The sequence below is a fragment of the Balaenoptera acutorostrata genome, chromosome 5 (genome assembly GCF_949987535.1).
Source record: "Balaenoptera acutorostrata chromosome 5, mBalAcu1.1, whole genome shotgun sequence".
Taxonomy (NCBI): Eukaryota; Metazoa; Chordata; class Mammalia; order Artiodactyla; family Balaenopteridae; genus Balaenoptera; species Balaenoptera acutorostrata.
Window position 1 is genome coordinate 110,124,504 of NC_080068.1, and position 14,278 is coordinate 110,138,781.

At 36.9% G+C, this 14,278-nt stretch overlaps 1 protein-coding gene across 1 annotated transcript in view; it reads left to right on the forward strand.

The window, feature by feature from the left end:
• Nucleotides 1-14,278, forward strand: part of ARHGEF38 (Rho guanine nucleotide exchange factor 38) — a 163,895-nt gene that overhangs the window by 110,254 nt on the left and 39,363 nt on the right. The window contains exons 4-5 of the mRNA XM_007190984.2: nt 7,466-7,613; nt 14,022-14,039. Of these exons, the coding sequence (XP_007191046.2) occupies nt 7,466-7,613; nt 14,022-14,039 (166 nt within the window). The remainder of the gene's footprint in view (nt 1-7,465; nt 7,614-14,021; nt 14,040-14,278) is intronic.

Genomic DNA, 14,278 nt, shown 5'->3' on the forward strand with positions numbered 1-14,278 from the left:
ACTCTTCATATGCAACAGCTCATTTAATATTTTCATAAAATATTTGAGTAAAATTTTATAGTAAAGAGGAGGGCCTTCAACTGGTATCTCTCAAAATATTTTTTTTTTTTTACAGGAGAAGAGAAAAACTGTATTGATTAGAATAAAGTTCAGCTGGGAGAAACAGGAAACAAAACAAAACTTTACTACCTTAAACAATATAGATATTTATTTCTCTATTATGTAAAAGTCTAAAGGCTTTGGGATTAGCAAATGCAAACTATTATATACAGGATGGGTAAACAACAAGGTCCTACTGTATAGCACAGGGAACTATATTCAATATCCTGTGATAAACCATAATGGAAAAAAATATAAAAAAGAATATATATGTATAACTGAGTCACTTTGCTGTACAACAGAAATTAAACACAACATTGAAATCAACTATACTTCAATAAAATTTAAAAAAAAAACAAGCAAAGCAACATAAATAACTCATGAAGATAAGATTTAATACTTAAGAACAGGCATCTTTGCTTTGTTCCCTTTCCTTTAGCTAGAAATTATTCTGTTCTATTGTTGTGGTTTTCAATAAATAGCTTTTGCATTTAAAAAATAAATAAGTAAATAAAGGCATGTATTTTAGGCCTGAATGGCAACTCTACTCCACAGAGTCCTCTGGGATATAAGCTTCTTCTGGCTCACAGCTCCACTCAGCCTTACCTTCATGGACAAGGTAGCATCCAAGTTCCAGGTAGCAGAACAAAGGAAAGTATGTAGAAGAAGACGTAAAGGATGAGCTAGCTACCTCATAAAGAAATTTCCTGGATATTGTCATAGGACACTTCTCCATATATCCCATTGGTGGACTTTAATTGCATGGCCACTACTATTACAAGGGAGGCTGGGAAATGTAGTTTTTATTTGGGGCAGCCCAAAATTCATTGTTATAGAAAAGGAGGAGTACTGGTACTGGGAGATAATAACAGGCTCTGTCACTCACAAACTTGTTCACTCTCTCTGAAGTATTTCTCACTATTTTATCCTTGGCTTTGCTGACACCCGCCCTAGTTTTTCTCCTTTGTCTCTGGCTGTAACTTCTCAAACTTTTCTGCAGACTCTTTTTCTTCCAGGCTCCCCTCAGTGTTAGTATTCCCAGTATTTGGTCCTCATGCCCTCTTCTCTTCTCACTCCATGGACTTTCTTGCATGACCATATCAAATTCATGGTTTCTACTACTCAGGTTTTACATACCTACATCTCTATTCCAGATCTTCTTTTTTCCTGAATCCCAGACTCATATATCCAATTTCATGAAGGGCCCTCCACTTGAATATACTATGAGTGACAAACTCAGTACATCTAAAATTCAACTCGTTGTCTTCCCACTAAAACACTCTATTTTGTCCTCATTGTCTATCCACATGTTTACTGAAACTGAATTCCTGAGAGATGCCTGGAGTTATCCTCTTCATCTTTCACATGTTCAATGTCCTTATTTTTTTTCTCTCTCTTCTCCATCCTCCCTGCTTTTGCTTTAGTGGTTAAAACTAACATCTAATGAGAATTTGCACGCCACCTTCTGATATAACTACATTACATATTTTAACTCATTTAATCTTCAAACAACCCTACCATTATGATTATTCCATATTTTGGATGAAGAAATTAGGGAAAAGAGAAATCAGGTAATTCTCCCAAATGTCACAACAGTAAAACCAGAATCTGAAACCAGGCGGTGGATTTTAGAGTACTCTCTCTTGACTGCCGTAACTTTCTGTTTTAGCCCTCCTTATTTATTTCTTACATTATTATAGAAGCCTTTCAACTGGTTTCTCTTTTCCAGTCTCCCTAACTCCTCCCCCAAATTCCATCGTTCATATGATTAACCCCAGAGTAAACTCTTTAAAATACAATCTAATCATATTAATCTGCTGCCTAAAATCCATCAGCACTTCTCCATCACCTTCAGGCTAAAGTTCCAGCTTCTTAACTAACACAAGGTCTTTCACGATCTGGCCCCTACTCACCTATAAAGCCTCTTCCGAAATCTCCCCCCCAGGTGCGGCACCAGCCAGCCACCGGAGACCACTTGCAGTTTCTGAGCAGAACCTGCTCCCCCCATGCATCTCTGTGCTTTTGCACTCACTCATAACTCCTATTTCAAGGTCAGACTGTTAGGGAAAGAGCTCAAAGTTTCTCAAGAGCAGAATGGATCACCCTCTGTGTTTTGTAGCTACTGTCATACTTTTCACATAGCATGGGAAATGAGAGTTTACTCTTCTCTCTCCCTTACTGGCCTCCATAAGTCACCTGAGGGAAGTGTTGGTTCTTTGTGTCTGCAGTACTTACCAAAGTACTCAGTGCATAATAGTCACTCATTAAATGGTTATCAAATAAGGCTGAACTAAATAAAGACTATAATTACTTCACTCCCTTTTATGCCATTTTCCTAAACAAGGCCTACGGCAGGGAGGTCTCTTGGATATTGTTGGTTTCACTCTGGCTTACTTACCTGTAGGGGAAGTTCATCTTGTAGCTGGGTCAGAATAATATAGAAGCCTATCACTTGGTATGGTACACCTTGGGGATGGACATGAGTAAAGAAGAGGTGGGCCAAGAAGAGGAACATATATGTGTTTATATTAGTGACAGTTTACATTAGATGCCAGGATATAAAATGTGTTCAATATCCCTGGAAGCTGTTTTTAAAGGAGGTAACTAAGGGCATTTTAAAAGGTGCGCTTTTTTCCCCTCCTTTTGTATGGCAGATATTCTGGAGGGAAGTCAATGCAGAAAGTCTTGGGTTGTAGAATTTTGAAAAAGAAGCACACGATAGTTAGATTTATTTCAGAGGATTCTGGTGATTTTGTGACAGGCAGCCAGAAGGGAAATTACCTTAGCTGGTCTTGGCTCAGTCCCTTCTCCAATCCTAATCATTCTTTCAAACCCACATACAGTAGACAGAACAGTTGTCCTTCACCACTGAAGAAATGCAGCCGAGAGTTACGTTACCGTGGAAACAGAATTTTTTTTTTTTTTTTTTTTTTGCTGCAAGACATATCACTTCATCTGCACTATTATGAAGCAGCATACATTGGTAGGGCTGGGAGGGGAATCAAATATTCTGCCCCCCAGTATTGTACTTGGCCTCTGGGTGAATAAATGACTCTCAATTAGAGTGCTTAAATATCTTTTAACTTTAATCATTGTTATTAGAGGCCCAACAGAATTTTACTTGGAAAACAGTAAAAAATTCAACTCTACTGTTCAGGAGAGAGCTATAAATTCTTTCAAGCTAGACCACTTCTGTTAAAGAAAATATAAGGGAATTTACAATTAATGTTTTCATTGTGTGCAAAATAAATGCCTTTGTCCTTTGTGTTTTGACTATCTGACTTGATCCTACTGTGGATTTATGAGGTTGTCCAGACCTCTTTCATCCTTTGTCTCTACTCTAAGCTGCTTTGTAGTGAACACACATATTTACAATTTCATCTCGTGTTGGGCTGTGGGTATTCAGATCCTCTCTTCCTGACTTGCTGCTGAGCTCATCTGAGCCTTGACTCCCTTGCCCAGCCAAAGCCCTCACTCCCGTTTGCTACCTGCCTCTGTGACTGGGAGGCTTGCCTCCTCTTATGCCCAACCCTAAATTTAGCCACTGTCCTATTTTATTTTCTCCTCTTGTAACTACTCTCTTTCTTACTATTTGTGTTGCTAACTGTCGTGAAGAGTGAATCTGTAAGACCTCCACTGGCAGAAGGATCAATTCAGTAAAATCCCAGGAACCTAACCAGAATCCCTTATCCCTTCAGTTCCAAAAATGTTCACAGTCACTGCGTTTCCTTACAAGTCCAAAAAAGCACTAAAACAAAAACCAACCAAGCAAAACACACACACACACACACACACAGAATCTAACTTTAATCACAGAGAAATCCCATAAATGAAAGGAAAGAAACATCTTTTATTGGCTGGATGGAAATTAGAAAATAATGTAATACTTTAAAAATACTAGTGTTTTAATGAAAATAAAAACAAAAATAAAAATAAACAAATGGAACCTAATTTAACTGAAAAGATTTTGCACAGCAAAGGAAACCATAAACAAAACGAAAAGACAACCCACAGAATGGGAGAAAATATTTGCAAATGAAGCAACTGACAAGGGATTAATCTCCAAAATATACAAACAGCTCAGGCAGTTCAATATCAAAAAAACAAACAACCCAATCAAAAAATGGGCAGAAGAAGTAAGTAGGCATTTCTCCAAAGAAGACAGACAGATGGCCAAAAAGCACATGAAAGATGCTCAACTTCACTAATTATTAGAGAAATGCAAATCAAAACTACAATGAGGTATCACCTCACACTGGTCAGAATGGCCATCATCAAAAAATCTACAAACAGTAAATGCTGGAGAGGGTGTGGAGAAAAGAGGGTGTGGGACTCTCCTACACTACTGGTGGAAATGTAAATTGGTGCAGCCACTATGGAGAACAGTATGACGATTTCTTAAAAAAACTAAATATAGAACTACCATATGATCTAGCAATCCCACTCCTGGCAATATATCCAGAGAAAACTATAATTAGAAAATTGTGGCACTACTTACAATAGCCAAGACATGGAAACAACCTAAATGTCCATCAACATATGAATGGATAAAGAAGATGTGGTACATATATACAAAGGAATATTATTCAGCCTTAAAAAAGAACGAAATAATGCCATTTGCAGCAACATGGATAGACCTAGAGATTATCATACTAAATGAAGTAAGTCAGACAGAGAAAGACAAATATCATATGATATCACATATGTGGAATCTAATAAAAAATGATACTAATGAACTTATTTACAAAACAGAAACAGACTCACAGATCTCGAAATGAAATTTATGGTTACCAAAGGGAAATGTGGGGGGAAGTGATAAATTAGGATGTTGGGATTAACACATACACACTACTATATATAAAATAGATGACTAACAAGGACCTACTGTATAACACAGGGAACTATACTCAATATTCTGTAATAACCTATATGGGAAAAAATCTGAAAAAGAATGGATATATGTATATATATATAAATCTCTGTATAACTGATTCACTTTGCTGTACACCTGAAAATAACACAACACTGTAAATCAACTATACTCCAATAAAAACTTAATGGGGCTTCCCTGGTGGTCCAGTGGTTAAGACTTCGCCTTCCAACGCGGAGGGTGGGGATTCCATCCCTTGTCAGGGAGCTAGGATCCCACATGCCTTGTGGCTGAAAAGCCAAACAGAAGCAGTATTGTAACAAATTCAATAAAAACTTTAAAGATGGTCCACATAAAAAAAAATCTTTAAAAATAAATTGTAAAAAATGAAAAAATAAAAGTAGTAGTGTTATAATTCTAGAAATAGTAGAGCAGCATTAGAAAGCAAGTGACATTTATTGAGGAACTTGTCAGTGCCAGGAGATTTAACATCCATATTTCATTTAATTCTCAAATTCATCTCAAATGTAACTATTATTTCCATTTTACAAATGAGAGATTTGAGGCTCAAAGAATTTTTTTAAAAAGTCATTCCCGAAGTTACTTCACAAATCCTAAATGACAGTGATTTCTGATTCTGAGTCCAGTGTTCCAGGCAACTGCATCACTGTGTCCAGGGTCCAGCAGAACTCTGATGTGGGGAGGGCTAAAATCTAAGGGAAAAATGAGGAGAATATGGCCTCTAATCCTGGCTCTCCATCTCCTGACAGGACTTTGGAAAAATCATTTCTTTGTTTTAAAGTCAGATTTGTCCATCCTTATTTAATATGGATAAATAACCTCTTATCTCCTCATATGTATAAGGGGTTAAGCAGTTAATATATGCAAAACTTGTTGAAAATATAAAGCTCACTTCTATATCTGTAGGAAGAATGACTTGTTACTATAATAGACCCAGATTAGCAGGTCCATTATCACTTCCAATCAGTTCAGTCCCAAATCATTATCAACCCCAAACTGGCAATGTTTTGTGGAGCAGATCTATCACATATTTCTTCTGTGTCTCCCAAATCATCTTAACACGTTCTGGGTTGGATAGTGGATGCATTTTTATGTGATGAAGTGGTGATTAAATCAAACTATTCTCCAATATGTACTTGAGTCATCAGTTATAGACCCAATTTTATCATATATCAAAAAGGATTCCTTAAATACCTGGACATAATTAGCCCAGGTTGCTTTATGAACAGTCATAACACTGGTTCATAGTATTATCCAATTGATTTTTAACAGGAATAATGACCAGTTCTTTCTATTATCACATGAAAGAAAATATTTTATTTCCCTCAAATCCACTGCTTGCCTTTCATACAAACTCAGGAAATGTTAGTAAAATAAATAGCGAAAAATAATTTACCTAGAACCCGAAATTTCACTCTTCATGCCTCTAACAAATTGACAATAACTGCTCCATTTTGAGCATTTACTATGTATGTACTGTAATCTGAACTTTACATACCCTATCTCTTTAATTTTATAATGACCCTGTGCAATTGGATCTATTATTGTCCACATTTTATAGATGAGGAAACAGGTTCAGAGAGCAAAAACTAACTTGTCCAAGTCTGTAGCACAGCCTGACCTGAACCCATACAGACTGATTCTAAAGTACAGCCTTTAACTGGTGTCAAAGAAAAACTCACAGTGTAAGAGTTGTGTGTTTAAGTTTTATTCAGGGACTTACTGAGGACTATAAGAGACGACCTCTCAGTGGCTCTGAGGAAACGATTCCAAAGAGGTGGAGGAGAAGCCAGTTTATATATGATTTTTTGGGCTAGGAAATACACGCAATCAAACACACGTCTTGCTGAAAGATTACTGTTGGTCACAAAGAACAGATATCCCAAGTTAATGATTTTAGTGCTTTTCTCTGTATGGGAAGATGCAAGAATCTGGGGTGATTGAAAGGCTTCCTGAGATATACACCCAACCCTCTGAGGGTCTGTTTATCCAAAGTGACGAGTGCCTCATCCTGTTTTTCATCCTGAATTCCTCTCAGGGTGGGCAATTGCAGTGGGTGATGACTTAGCCCTCATAGAACCAGGTAGTGAGCGATGCCCTTTGTTTTTCTTTGTTTATCTTTGTTTACTCCAGAACCCTGCACACTAACCAAGGGCATAATCTAAGAAAACCAGCTTTCTTTTTCTGCCCACTTCCATTAAGCTCATTATCCTTTGTTTTATAAAAGACAGGAGGGAAGGAATGAAAAAGGGAGAAGGGAAGGAGGAGGGTGGAAAGAAAAAAAGGAAGAAAAGGGAGAAAAGAAGGTCCCTCAGCGTCATCCACTAGGTTGGTGTCCCCCCCCCACAACAATCTAGGTATAAAATGGGGCCCATCCAACTTTTTAACACTAATCAATGTTGTCACAAAATAAATATGTAAAGTGCCAGTTTGGTCTGACTTGACGTCATCTTGCCTTTGTTTTGCATTTATCAGGAGAAGTATTCTTGCAGATTAAAGGGCCACTGGAAGATATTTATAAAATCTACTGCTATCACCACGATGAAGCGCACAGTGTACTGGAGTCCTATGAAAAGGAAGAGGAGGTGAAGCAACATTTGAGCCTCTGTATTCAGTCCTTAAAGTAAGGCCTTTTCAAATGATGATTTCCATGCACTCTCAGTCGCCTAGCAGGGAACATTTTAACTGGATGTAGATGAAAGGTCTCCCATAAATCCTATGTTTTATGAGGCTTGCTGGGAGCTCTACTTTGTGTTCTCTTCATGAAAAGCTGACATGCCAGAAACCCTGATTGACTTGGTTTTTTTTCCCTGCAAGGATGACTAAAAATAACATGGGAAAGATACGGGGCTCTGTTGAGATAGAAAAATGCAATATCAAAAAACGAAATGTAGAAGAAAGGCCCCTCTTAAAGCTGTTGTTACTTGCCTGCTCCCACCTAGGTCAAGGAATATGTGAAACAGCACGTGTCACCGTGGTCACGGGAGCACGTGGAATAACAAAGTTAGTGGGATGTCCCATGACCCTCTGAATGGCCCTTGCCATCCCCCAGACTCACTGTGGGGAAGGAGGGGAGATTGGCAAAGACAAGTCAGGCCCTGTTAAAGCTAGTTTCAGGAAAGTTAGTCACGCCTTCCTTCCTCATCTCTAAATTGTTGGTGGGAAGTGCTACCTAATGTAATTTTTTTTAATCTGGGAGAAATATCTATTCACTATAAAAATCTGAAAAAGGGAGTTCCCTGGTGCCCTACTGGTTAGGATTCCAGGCTTTCAGTGCTGTGGCCCGGGTTCAGTCCCTGGTCGGAGAACTGAGATCCCACAAGCCGTGGGTACAGCCAAAAAAAAAAAAAAGTCTGAAAAAAAATATAAGAAAGCATGAATAAGATAAAAACCCTTACTATTCCATGTATTAATTCCTTGCTAACCATGAATTAAAAACCATAGTTTGCATTTTTTTCTGATCTTATTTATATGCATAGATATGAACATGTGTTTGGGTTCTTTTAAATGGAATTAGTATCTTACTGTATCTCCAGTTTTCTACCGAATGAAGCTTAAAGCCAAAATGTCTTCCCTACTCCACATCTTACCCAGTGGTTCTATTGTGGTTTTTCACTTCTAAAGGTTATCCATTGTCAAATGGTCTTGATTAAGCTAAGAATTAACCAAGCAGAGAGAGCTATGGTGTATAAATCAACACACACCGACCAGTCTGATCTTCCCCTTTTATATACTCTATTGCAGGGGGGGCAGAAAGGGGGGTCTAATGTGGTACCACTGAATTAAAATGAAATCAGGAGGCTAAATGAGACTACTCTGGAGAAAAGTCTTCCCAGAACTGGGACTGAAGATGGGTTTAAACTGGACCCTACAAATTTCTTAAAATTAACTTTATTGCCCTCTACTGGCCATTAAGTTATTGCAGTTCTTTAACCATGTTCATGCTGCGGAAAAATAACAATTTCAAGTCACTAAATCGCAAGCATTTATTTAGCACCTGTGCTGTAACGAGCATAGATCTGGGTCCTGAAAATACAAAAATAAATCATACTTAGACCCTGCCCACAAGCAGCTCAATATGATCAGGTGATTCTTAAAGATAATATGTGAGGAGTAGCTCCAGTTCACTATTTCTCCATTATTGCTGTTTAGTTCAATGTTAGGAAATCAATTTAGATAAACCATGAAGTTTGAAGTTGTATCCATCTTAATAAATTCACATATTAGAAGCAACATCTTCTAAATTTACGGGTGCTTTTTCCAAGGAAGAAATAATAGTGTTATCCTGGGTGTGAATGAATACCTTTCCTACCTTAAACTAGTGGCAAGATCTAATCTAATTAATGTCTAGCTTGAGCCATTTTCCTTCTTCAGTTTCCAGAAATAAAAGAGAGAAATCTTATAGCAAGTGACCAAGTAGAACCTTGAATCATCACTCTAACCCCAGCCCCAGGGCTAGAGGTCCACTCAGGGAGAGGATGTAGTTAATTTATTTTGGCATGTGCTTCTGACAGCTGACCAGAAGTGGAGCTGTCTGTTCAGAGGGAGATGAACAATAGTTTATTATTCATTAAGCTTTTGACTCCTAAGAGAAAGAAATTAACCATGCCAGAATATTCCATCAGGCAGTGTAGCTCAGTACCATACCCCGCTAAAACAGCTAAAGCAGAAGTAATCTGGAAACTTCATAAAATCCCAATTACCGAAAATTACTTTCAGACCCAAAGGCTTATTTGATCTTTTTCTGAAAGCCTTAAGTTCTTGTCCTGATGATGTCCCAAATATTGTCTATTCTGCCCCATTCTGCTATTAGGGAATCATTTCAGGCATTGGAAGGTGCTAAGGTTTAGGAAAACACAAAATCCAAAGGAAATAATATTGGCAGGACTATTTCTCAAGGGAAAGAAAGTCAAAATAAAATAGTTTAAATTAGAGCTATTTTTCCCAAAGTTGCCTTTCCATGAAAATAAAGTTAATGATGAATTGTACTGGTCTGCCTGATAACTGAAAGCAGGAGAATTACTGACATTACTATGATACTGACCTCAATTGAGTTAAGCTTTAAATTCTGAGAAACAGGTTTTCAAACAGGTTTATAGGCCAAAGAGAGTCTGGAACACCCCAAGGGCTTGGTTTCCCTTGCCAAGTAATCAAAGCTATTACTGGGGCTCTGCCTTTTCCTTGTGGCTAAATAACGGAGTCCAAGCGCACTTGCCAATTTCTAATGAATATTAGGTGTGGCCTCCATTTTCTACCATGCTGGGGGGTATTGGAACAACTGGATTTGAAGCAGTATCCATGAAGAAGGTGACTCCGTGCCTCAGAAGTTAAAGCAGATCTTAAAGCAACAGAAGTTGCATTTTATCCAAAATTATAATGTTTATTGAGGGCCTAATAAATATTTATTATAGGTACTAGATAATGTTGAAAATATCTCTTTTTTCAAATATATAAACATAGTTCTTGCCTCCTGGGAACATACCTTCTAGGTGGTAGATAAACAAAACCATCTGGAAAGCTTAATAATAATACAAGAGTTAATTTAAATAACACACCAGAAGCTGTCACGGTGAGGTTCAAGACTAACTTCCAAAAGGAGAGTAGAGAGATTTCCCGGTTCTGTAACCAAGAGTCTTGAGCTCATAACATTTGGCTATTCTTTGAAGCCCATTATCTTTCAAAAGAGCAAATAATATTGGTATCCAGAAAATAATTTTGAATCCCTTTGAAATGTTTGGGCAGTGTTTCTTGGTGTGTGAGTTTCCCTTCATTGCACCCACCAGGGATGTGTAATAAAAGTGCAACCGCCTATGCTCTGCTCCAGACCAAAAAAAATTAGGATTGCTGGGGGTCCACTCCATGAATCTGCACTTTAACAAGCACCCTTGGGTGATCGTGGACACACACTCCAGTGAAGACCTACTTTAGAAGGAGAAATCATGCCCATGGTACCCACTCACTGCTTTCCCTGAAGCACACAGGCGGTTTTCATGACTATAGATACAATCTAAGCAGTAATTTCAGGGTTCAGAAACCTTAAGAAAAGACTAAAACAATCCAGAAGCACAATCCCACATCTGCATCTACAGCTTATAAATTGGAAGTCTGCAAGTTTTTTTATTTATTCAACAAGCAGTATTTACAGCGTCACATTAGTGACCTGTAAGATTACATGAAATACTGATTTCATACAGTTTTTAAACTTATGGAAATTATTTGCTAAATACCTTGTTACTTAACCTCTTTGGGGTTATTTAAGGTTTCTGCTCTGCATGAGGAAAGTGAAAAATAGAATAGCTATGAATGCAAGTGTAGCTATAATTAGAATAGGCTGTCTGCAGCCTCCTTTATCTGTTTTTCTAGTTATAAATACCACCAAATCCCTGATGCCTTCCAGAGACCCTAGAGATTTGTTTATTTGTAATAGAAAAAGAATGAAGAGGCTTTTCCAAGTTTTTTGGTAGGTAACTGGAAGATGCATTTCTAACTTCATGTCTAGCTGTTATAAATGTATCTACGTTTTTGTTCTTCCTAACTGAGGCCACCATCCTCAGGAGGAAAACTTCTTCTAGTCATCTGGGTGCTTTGGCTGCTCATATTACTGCTATAGCTTTTCCATTCAGGGAAGCTAAAAGCTCATGCAACACGACATCAAAGGAATAGATTTCAATTTGTCCACCACAGTTTATATTTCTTAATATTATTCTAGTGGGGTGTTCCAAGTAAAAATTAAAATCACTTTTGGAAACTCTTTCAGTTCTTTAGTACATGAATCATGTTTGAACAAAGACGATAATCCTTAACGGAATAGTCACGAAAAAACTGTTGTTAACTGTGAGTCAAATTATAATGACCCCATGAGGGTGTAAGGTGGGGTGGTGGATATATTGTTAATTTACCCCCCAAAGGGGTAAATGGACCCAATTTAACTTTGTCCTTCCTGAAATGTCCTTGGCTGGGGTTAACTTCTGGAAAGTTTTAGCTTAAAAGGGAGATTTTTAAAAATGATAAGCAAATAAAAAGGAGATGTTATAACATAATGCCACTATTCCACTGTTGGAAAACCTCAGGTTCCTTTTCATAAAATGTTATATTTACATTAAACACAGTGTTTAATATATGTTATAATATGTAGGTTTTATTTGGTTGAAGTAAGTGGAATAGAAAGAGAAAAAAATTTTCCATGTCTTCTCTAGGAGTTAGAAGAACAATCTTTTCTTTCAATTTCAAAGTATGTGTTTTGGTTCCAAAATGATTGCATCTTTCACTTGTTTGTTTTCATAGAAAACTGCATTCTTATTTTTATTCAACTTCTGTCCCAAATTTTCTGATCTATGACTTGCAGAGCAAAATAAGAAAAGGAAATTCCTGAATAGAAGGGGATAGAAATTGGTGAAAGAATGTGAGCTTAAAGAAAATGAATGGAAAGAAATACTGGGCAGGAGGGTAGTGGTGGTGTACTTTCTTTCATTGAGATAGAAGCATTCTTCAAACAGCAGTTAATAATTGTTTGAAATTGTAGCACCTGCTGACTTTTAAAAATTTATAATCCTCTGTTGGATTCCCAACTGGGAGGTCTTGGATTCAGCAAAACCTAGTTATTTCAAGATGTCTAGGGATCCATTCGTACACTGTCTGGAGAGTGAAGGGATACTTGCTATACATATATGTATACCATTGTTTTCCACATATATAAAGTACTGGGATTAATTTTTTTTTAATTAAGCCCATGAAAATTTATGAAACTCAGCATAGGTAATTATTGAATTTTTTCTCAATCATTGAATATGAAAAGACCATCTACTATGATGTGATGGGATCACGACATTTTTTTTGTATTGAAAACATTCATTGTGTTCCAAAAGACTGGAAACCAGAGGTCAAGGTGATCAGTTTATTAATACAGGCTATTACTTTATTTCTCTATAGCCACATGAGGCTTTCAGAGAGAAGTTCCTATCTCCTTTATTCTTGAAATTTAACTTGAAAGATTCCCACTTTTTTATTGTTAAATTAATTAATTTGACAAATACGTTTTGTGCTACTGTGTGCCAGTCCGCTTTTCAGGTACTGGGGCTACAACGGAGAACAAAGCAAGCATAAATCCTTGCCCTCCTTGGCATCGGGGAGCGGAGAGATAGACCAGAAACCAAATAAACATATAGTCTATTAGAAAGTGACAAAGCGTTATGGGGAGAAATAAAGCAGGGAATGAGAATAAAGGGTACAGTGGGAGGCAGGTACAATGTTTAAGAGGTTGGTCAGGGAAAGCGTCACTGGGCAGGGGCATTTGAACAAAGACCTGAAGGAGATAAGGAAGGAGCCATATAGATATCTGGAGGAAGGGCAGTCAGGCAAGTGCAAGGACCTAGAGGCAGGAGGCTTTGAAAAGAGCAAGGAGGCACGCAGTTGCCGCAGATCCGGGGAAGTAGCTGAACTATGGGAAATGAGGTAGAGAAGACGTGGAAGTAGAGGCAGATCGCGTTGCCTTGGAAGGACTTTAATTTTGCTTGAGCAAAATGGAAGCCACAAAAGCTAGCAATGCCGAGTGAAAGATTTTATGGGAATTATCTAATTGAATAGGTGAATTGTTTATAATCTATCTATATAAAAAACACTATAGACAGAGATATTATAAAGCACTTGATAGTAGTTTTCTGCAAGTCAGTAACACTTTCCTTTGTAACCTTGTTATCTCAATTTCTCCTAATTACTATGTTTAATAGATTTTTATTTCATAATATAAACAAAGATTAACATTTAAATCCATTTTCAAATGACTAAAATTTACAAACTATAATCTGAATCAACAGTTTTTAAACCTTATATAAAGTGTGAAACAAATATGGTGGATACATACTAAAATAAAGTTTTAGGGCTATTATAAAACTAATTCTATAAAACCTTCATGAAAATGACTTATTGCATTATTTTACATAATAAAATTTTAAAACTTATATATTATGTTTGCTTATTACCTCAAATATCTAGATTTACATGAATTTACTTTTTGCTTTTCCTTTTCTTACAGGAAAATATACATGCAAGAGTAAGTACTTTTGTTTAAATAATAGATATCAAATGTTAAAATCATGGGAAAAAGCTGATGAATGTTTCCGTGCAAATCAGAATTTTTAGTTTTTACAATGATGTTCATTGCTTTCAATAAGTCAAGATTCCAAAGACATTTACCCTAGATATTATTGGTGCATTTATTTCCAATTTGTCTGAGATGATCTTACATATTAAATTATTATTATGTGTACCTTATTAAACTTTTTAGAAGAA